The sequence below is a fragment of the Herpailurus yagouaroundi genome, unplaced genomic scaffold (assembly GCF_014898765.1).
Source record: "Herpailurus yagouaroundi ecotype Mexico unplaced genomic scaffold, PumYag 566, whole genome shotgun sequence".
Lineage (NCBI taxonomy): Eukaryota > Metazoa > Chordata > Mammalia > Carnivora > Felidae > Herpailurus > Herpailurus yagouaroundi.
The window spans coordinates 2,536,952-2,545,985 of NW_024412783.1; the positions used below are offsets into that span (position 1 = coordinate 2,536,952).

At 35.4% G+C, this 9,034-nt stretch overlaps 1 protein-coding gene across 1 annotated transcript; it reads right to left on the minus strand.

Moving 5' to 3' along the window:
- Positions 1–995: 995 nt before the first annotated feature.
- On the minus strand, positions 996–1,946 carry LOC121023571 (olfactory receptor 2M3-like). The gene has a single exon (XM_040465525.1). The coding sequence runs from the start codon at positions 1,944–1,946 to the stop codon at positions 996–998; it is 951 nt and encodes a 316-aa protein (XP_040321459.1).
- Between the last annotated feature and the right edge of the window lie 7,088 nt (positions 1,947–9,034).

A 9,034-nucleotide genomic window follows, 5' to 3' on the forward strand; every position in this document is an offset into this window, starting at 1 on the left:
GGAATTAATAATTATTATTTAGAGGTACTGTGTTTGTGTTCATTTGTCACGCAGAAAAAGAAAACTAATTCAGTTACAACAGAGTTTTAAGAAAACAGAAAAATTCAGATTAGCCATAGTGGTTGTTTCTAACAAAACAGAGGAATACCCAGAACTACAGTGAATTTCATATATATCATTACACCACTATCTATAGTGATGTCACACATATGACATGTGATTTATTAAAAAAATTCAGACCTTCAGTAAACCTAAAATTTTCTGTTTACAAAATTGATCACTTTTCCATATAACTATAGCATACAACCCTTATAGTGATCAAGACATTTAAGGATGAAAAGACCAGACTTTGAGGATTCACATGTCAGTCTCCCATGTAAAAGGCTGACTTATGTAGAAAAAGGAAATAAATAGGAGCTCCCTAATCCTCTGATATCCTGAGAGAGAACACTGTCCATTACAATGTAGATTCCATAGACCTAATCATCAATCTAATGCCTCTTTTCTCTATCTAGGTAAAGCATGTTAGTTCTTATAATAATCTAATAAAGCTATAACTTGGTATATAATTAACCTGATTATTCATTTGAACAAACTAATCAATCTAAAGAATGATATTTGACTCAGGATAATATTTTGATTAGCCAAATGTAAAATTACTATATGTTAAAAAAAGAATGCTAATAGTGCCCTATTTTATCATGGCATTATGTAGTACTGTGATGGACAGCAAATACTTCTCATTTATTAACTTATAAAACAGAATGTACAGTTGTGCATGTTATCTTACAGTAAATATTTACTTATGACCATAATTTGATAGTTCCATAACAAAAGGAATATAATATTTGAACAAAAAGCATGCAGTTTTTCACTTTCTAAATCTTGTGGGCTTGTCTATGAAACTTTTGATACAAAAGTGTGTAAATATTGGGTATAGAATTGTATCAGTTGAATACATCAATTCACCATAAACTAAAGAATACAGAATATGGTTAATTAGGCAATTTGCTCTGTAGACTTCCCCTCCCTAACACCTTCATTAATCCTCTGGCCACTTCCTTGTTGCGGAGGCTATAGATGAGGGGATTCAGCATAGGAGTAAGGATGGTATAAAAGGCTGACACCATCTTGTCCTGGGTGGGGGAACGGTCAGAAACAGGCCTCATGTATATGAACATGGCTGCTCCATAATACATTCCTACCACCATGAGGTGAGAGGAACAGGTAGCAAAAGCTCTTTGGCGGCCTTCCCCAGACCCCATTTGAATGACAGCTACAATGACCTGAAGGTAGGAAGCAATAATTACTGTTACAGGGAAAAGAAGCATAATTACACAGCAAATAAACATTAACCTTTCAAATAGCAATGTATTAGTGCATGAGAGAGTGAGAAGGGCAGGGACATCACAGAAAAAGTGAGGTATTTCCCGGGCACCACAATATGGGAAGGATAGTGCGACTGCAACAACAATTATACCATCAAGAGAGCCAACAATCCAGGAAGAAAGGACCAGAAGAAGACAGATTTTCTGGTTCATGAGAATTGAGTATCTTAATGGGTGGCAAATGGCAACATAACGGTCATAGGCCATTACAGCCAACAGGAAACATTCCGCTCCAAGCAGAGACACATATAAAAATATCTGGGTTCCACACCCAGCTAGAGAGATGCACTTCCTGCCAGACAAGTAGTTGAAGGCCATCTTGGGTACAGTGGTGCAGATGAGCATGAGGTCCATGAGGGAGAGTTGGCTGAGGAGGAAGTACATGGGGGTGTGGAGCTGGTTGTCCAGGTAGATGAGGAGAATCATGACAGTGTTTCCCATTATGGCAAATGTGAAGATTCCCAAGACCAGAGAGAAGAGGAAGATGTGGGTGGAACTGTGATTGAAGATTCCCAGGAGGATAAAGTCAAAGTTGAAAGTCTGATTCTCCCATGCCATGATAAATATATTCACTGTAGACAATATAACATGTGAACAGTGCTCAGTACTGTATCACAGAAATATCAAGGACTTCTAACTTACATCAGCACATCCATGATATTGTCTCTCTATATTAAAAAATAATTTTGCTGAGTATAACTTTTTATAAATGTATATACTAGGAATATTAACGTTTATTGTTAGCCTGATGCGATTTTTAAATATAAAGCACATACACAACACACAGTAAGTTTTTTCATTAGAACTTAGGAGGTTTCCTGGGTGCCTGGGTGGCTCAGTCGGTTGAGTATCCGACTTTGGCTCAGGTCATGATCTTGCAGTTTGTGAGTTTGAGCCCCATGCCAGGCTCTATGCTGACAGCTTCAGAGCCTGGAGCCTGCTTCGGATTCTGTGTCTCCTCCTGTCTCTGCCCCTCCCATGTTCATGTTCTGTCTTTCTCTCTGTCTCTCAATAATAAATAAACATTTTAAAAAAGGAACATAGGAGGTTTCCAAAGAGGCATATAATCTAATTTTAGCAACTAGTTAACTAAACTGTAATATGGATTATTCAGAAATACACTGAGTCATAAGAAAACTCATGAATTGCTGAGAAGTCAATGAGATTTTCCATCACATTTTTTCATAGAATTTAACATATCACACTATAATACTAATAAAAATTCTGTTTACCAAAGTGTACAGGGAATCATGTACTAGTGGAAATTATATGCGATTAGTCAAATACCAAGTAAACAGAAGACATTGGGAAATCAAGGGTTAGAAGTACCTTAAATAATACTTATTGCTAATAATGGTAAGTTGTAGTGGAAGTAGTTCCTCACCAATATGCCCATCTCTTACTCCACCTCTTAAAATGAGGTGTACCCATGAAATATTCTGGTATAGGTCACTTTACTGGAGAAGCAGGCTAGCACATAGTTAAAGAGCATAATTCAAAAGACTCACACTGATGAATGGATAAAGAAGTTGTGGTTTATATATACAATGGAATACTACTTGGCAATGACAAAGAATGAAATATAGCCTTTTGTAGCAATGTGGATGGAACTGGAGATTGTTATGCTAAGTGAAATAAGTCATACAGAGGACAGTTTCCATATGTTTTCACTCCTATGTGGATACTGATAAGCTTGACAGAAGACCATGGGGGAAAGGAAGGGGGAAAAAAAAAAGTTAGAGAGGGAGGGAGCCAAACCATAAGAGACTCTTAAAGACTGAGAATAAACTGAGGGTAGATGGGTAGTGGAAGGGAGGGGAAAGTGAGCAATGGGCACTGAGTAGGACACCTGTTGGGAAGAGCACTGGGTGTTGTAAGGAAACCAATTTGATAATAAATTTCATATTAAAAATTAATAATAAAAAAGACTCAGATTATTTTTCTGTGTAACCTTAGATAGTTAATTTATCCAAGCCTCATTTTCCACTTAGTAAATTTTGATATTTGTTAATATTGGCATTGTAGGGTGCTATTAAGGCAAATGAGATCACATTTATGATGTGCAACATCACTTTGAATACAGTTTGTGACATATAAGTACTTTTTAAATAAATACTATTGAAGAAAAAGGATATGGCCCTTACTTTATTTTTAGACCATTTTTGTTTGTACAAAATTATTCACTTCTTGGGTGGCTGGGTGGCTCAGTTGGTTAAACATCTAACTTTTGATTTCAGTTCAGGTCATAAGCTCATAGTCCTGAGATTGAGCCCCATGTCATGAGGTATCTCTCTCTCCCTGTCTCTCTCTTTCTGCCCCTTCCCCTCTCTCTCACTCTCTCTCTCTCCCTAAATAAACAAATACACAACAAAAAAGGATAATCATTTCCATTTCCTTAGCAAGACTCTTCCAGGGAATTTCTTTGCCTAGACCATAGCATATATTTTATTTTCTATTTTCACACTCATTTCTTTTTCTCTTGCTGCTGTATTCAGTAATCAAGGCATTGACTTCTTTCTTTCTAATGTATGGGCTTTCCTTCTTCTGGGAGTCATTTTGAGAAGTTTGCTAGGTGTTTTAGTTCCAGGGTTTGGAAAATGAAAAATTGCCATGTGGTTCTGCCAAATTTACTAAAAATGCATATTTTATTTGAGAACATTTTTAATTTAAAGCATGATATTATTATACATTGTTTTAATGTTTTGTTTGCATGAGCAGGGGAGGGGCAGAAAAAGAGAGGGAGAGAGACAATCCCAAGCAGGCTCTGCACTGCCAGCACAGAGCCTGACTCATGAAACTGTGAGATCATGACCCGAGTGAAAACTAAGTGTCAGTCATTTAACCGACTGAGCCACCCAGAAGCCCATGTGTTGTATTTTTTTTTTAACTCTACATAGAACTTTAACAGCTCAGGATGTGTTTTCGGACTTAAAGTTTGAATGATCTAGGTAGGCCACAGGGACATAAGTGAAGCAATCAGTTACCTATTTTGTATTAATGTCTAGCAAAAGCTAGATTACCATATATTCCATGCAAACATTTACAACATATTGCATGCTGCTAAATTATGTTGGTTTTTTTTTGTTTTGTTTTGTATTTTTTGCTGCTAAATTATTATTTTTTAAGTTTATTTTTGAGAGAGACAGAGCACTAGAAAGGGAGAGACAGAGATAGAGAAGGAGAGACACAGAATCTGAAACAGTCTCCAGGCTCTGAGTTGTCAGCACAGAGCCCAACACAGGGCTCAAACTCACAAGCCATGAGATCATGACCTGAGCTGAAGTCAGTCACTTAACCGACTGAGATACCCAGGTGCCCTTTGGTGCTAAATTATTGATGAAAATTTGTCCTACCATAACTTTTATGTGTGAAGAAAATATATATAATGTTTTAAAGGAATAGTAATGAAAAAATGTTTATGGAATAAAAATATTGTTGCATACTGATTTTTCATCTTTTAACATCATCAATGAATAGATATATTTTATTCATTGCTATAGCAATGGGGTAGCTTAGATATAATATGACAATATTATGCTGTCGTCTCCTTATATTTGTACCAACTTCTCATGGAAATGAAACATACATATAGAAAGACGAATTGAGTGAATTCATCTTAAATATACCACAGAAGAAATTTTATACGTGTTCAGACTTATGTGACTACCACTCAGATCAAAATATGGATATTTTCCAAAAGATTTCCTTGTAACCTTTCCTAGCCTTTCACCCCTGAGATGCAATGTATAGTTTAATAACTATCTCTAAGGCTTATGTTTGCCTGTTCTTGCTTTCACATAAATATTAGAGCATCTTTACTTTTGTGTGCACAAAAGTAGAACCTCTCACACTCCTAAGTTCATCCACTGCACCTCCGAACTCTTTGGCTCACTGAACACCAACCATGATGGCCTCCTTGTTTCTGGAGCATACTTGTAATGCAATAATCCAGTGAGTTTATCCTGGTTGTTCCCGTTAACCATTCTCTATTTTTTAGACCAATCCCTCACTATTTTCAGGCTCTTGTCAAATGCTTTCTGCTTCATAAAACCTTTATGGCTTCTCTCTAAATATCCTGCCTACCCTGACCTGTTTTGTTTTTATTCTGCCTAGTGTCTCCCTCATCTGACATCATAGTAATTTATCTGATTGCTGTCTCTTTCTTCATTAGGATGCAAATTAAATGAATGCAGAGATTTGATGAGTCATGTACAATAGATACTTAGTGAATAAAGACATATTTATTGTAGGAAATGATTGTATTTTTTTAAATTTTGTGTTTCAGATGTCTTCCTTCCTGTTCTTATCCTCTCTTGCAAGGGGATGGTGGGGTCTTAAGAGTTCTGTACTGTGTGCTTGCCTAAATGATTTATTAAACTTTATGTTGTAGCTGTGGAAATGGATTGTTGATCTGGGAAGATGAGCATCTAAATGAGAAAAAGCCTTCCTGGGCTGTTTGTATTAACTTTAGAAATCTTAGCACCCCAACCCACAAGTAGTCTGATTAATTTAATTCTAAGAGATCTTTGGTCATTTTTTTTCTTTTCTACAAGGTAAGATTTTAAGCAATTGTGCTGTAGTCTTGAATTACACACAGAATGCCAGATTCATTGTCTCTCTCAAGTTGGACCAAATTTTATAACTAGTCTTTAAATTAGGAGATTAGGAGTGCCAAAAAATCTACCCACCTGAGGAACACCATGGACCAGGTGGCTTGTTTGGCCTTTGTATTGACTTTGCTGCTTAATTAGAGCCGTAACCTGCTATTAAGCCCCAAATCCAACTCACACAGCCAGGATCATCAGAGGAACTGAAAGGTTGCTACCATCCTGCAGTTTACCCTATGTTCAAACCTATAAATCAAATTTCTTTGTAGTAGCTTATAAAAGAGAAATTACTTAAAGAAATGTAATCATTTAGCAGTTTGTTGCCCTTGTCCATATTATTATTAAATGACAGGAACTGGCTCTGTAATTAGGTCTCATTTGCCATCCCTGTTTCTGCTTATAACTCCATTTGATAATCCCTGTTCACTAAAAAACTCTGGAATATTTTAGTACTATGCCTCTTCAAGTCTCTTCACATAAGTAAAATAATCTTTGCATTCAGTTCATATCAGAACCCATTGAGGAATAGCAGTTTGGGTACAAGACTAGTTGATTTCTATTACTGTCAGTAGGATTTTGACCAATTTGAGACACAAGTTTGAATTGTTATTTATCAACAGAGAAATGCAATATTTAAGTTTATTAAGCAGAGAGGTGGATCCTGTATAATTTTTTCATGTGTCTTTTTTTATTGCTTTCAGCTGAACGTGAATAAAATGGTACAGGAATATTATGTTTTATTATGTTATATTGTATTAACTCATTTTTTGTCAAAACCACACCACAAAGTCTCATTTCCTTTACTCCTCTCTCACAGGAAGTGAGAGTGAACAATGTTTTATGGCTAAGGCATTTATTTCTAAATAATAAACTCAGACCTCTTCAGGTGAAAGTTATATAAACAAAGCTTTAGTCACTTATATGATATTCAGAATATCTTTTCTTTCAGTTATATAATATGTAATGGTTTGATATAGATGTTAGAGGTATGCACTTAATGATGTAATGCAAATTACTTCACTGTACATCTATATCTGTTTTTATCTATATGTATCTGTCTACATATTATACTTTCCTCACAAGTTTGTTAATATCATGAATTATCATCAAGTATTCATACTTTGGAATAAAAAGCCATTGTTTGTCACAAATATCTTTAAAAGCATACACCACAACTATAGCTAAGCAGTTAATTATTTTTTTGTATACTTATACTTACAGCTTAGAAGAAAAATGAAAGGAAATGGGGTGGACAGAGAAGAGGAGGGCAGCCATATTGGTTAAGTAAAGACAGAGCAAACAACAGAATAATGAAAGACAGTGAATAATGAAGGAAGAATTCCTGGGCTGAAGAAAAACTGAGAGGAACAACGGAGAGAAAAACAAAACAAGAGACTGGGGTCACTGAGCCCAAGGATCTTCGTTAGATGAAATGCATTCAACCAATTATTATTATGATCCCACCACCAAACAGACACACAAAAAAAGGCAATATGTTATACATAAAATTACATAGCAAAAGCTGCCCTTACCTCCTGGTAGAAGATTAAACCACTACACACAAAAAGGATTATTGATGCCTTTTGGAAAAGTTCATCATTACTTTAGGAAAATAAAAATAAAAATATGCATCTTGTTTGCGTCTGCATCCACTGACATTATGTATAATTCTGATTTTCTATTTTTTACTCATCTGAAACAATATTTTTGAATATCCTTCAAAGCACCTTCTGATTATATCACTCTTCTTCTCAAAAGCATTAAATGGATCAAATTTTCTTCAGAACACTTTCATGTCCTTATCGATGGTTTGTGAGGAATTGCGGAAAGCCATAAAAGTCTCTATTTCAAGTCATCTGTTCTCCATTTCCTTTTTTTTTTTTTAATTTTTAATGTTTATTTATTTCTGAAAGAGACAGAGTGTGAGCAGGGGAGGGGCAGCGAGAGAGGGAGACAGAATCCAAACCACACTCCATGCTCTGAGTGCCAGCACAGAGACCTACGTGGGGCTGGGACTCATGGACCCCGAGATCATGACCTGAACTGAAGTCGGACGCTTAACTGACTGAACCACCTAGGAGCCCCTGTTCTCCATTTTCCAATACCAACTCTGTGCAAATCCCAAAGATACAACATAAATCTGAGCTTAGTCCCTCTTCAGTAGTTTTTTTTTACTCTGAATGTCTTTTCCTTTTCCTTTTACCTTTGTAAAATATATCATATTTGTTTCAAGTTTGAATGCACATGCATTTTTCATTATATTTCTGTTCATTCTGTAGATAAAAGTTGTGTATATATTGTACTTACAAGTGGGTGGCATCTACATCTGTTCTATATAAAAAGCTAATATCATGGACCCTAAGATCAGACAAACATGAGTTTGCAATCTTGCGCTACCTCTAACGCCTATATCATCAGGCAAATTACTTAACTTCTCTGAGATTATTTTATCCCACTGCCCCCATTTGAGAGTTACTGTAAGATAGAATGTGTTAATTCTTATGAATTCCTCATCAAAGTGTCTTTCAGTGCACGTTCTTTAGAGGAACATAACCTTTTGCACACATTTTATCACACTTTTATTAGATTCTTGCAGTAATTTCCACTGTTGCTTACTTACAATTATTTTAAATAAATCAATATTCTGTTTTCCTTATTAGATTGTTGGTTTTTGATTTGGCTAAGGTATATATTTAAATTTTTCTTATGTAATGAGTTAACAGTAGATGTTTACACACAGGTAGAGTTCATAAGATCCCCATAAGTGATTGAAAACTTGAATAAACTAGATTCACCAGAGTCTTGCAATAGTCCATAGCTAGCATATATTTTATTGCTCTGAGTAATGTCTCACATTTAATTTGCATCATCACTATTATTATTTAATTTAACATTCACAAGTCCCTGTATTAAATATAAGAAGCATATTAAGCTAATATTACAAAGAATGTAAAAATATGTTGCCTCTCTTTTTTTTTTTTTTGAAATTTAAGGGAAGGCCCTTTTTATTAAGCTTGTACATTTTATTCTCTTCCTTTC

Bases quoted from the DNA above. Each gene is read 5' to 3' on its own strand.
- LOC121023571 (XM_040465525.1), bottom strand. From the start codon at position 1,946: ATGGCATGGGAGAATCAGACTTTCAACTTTGACTTTATCCTCCTGGGA.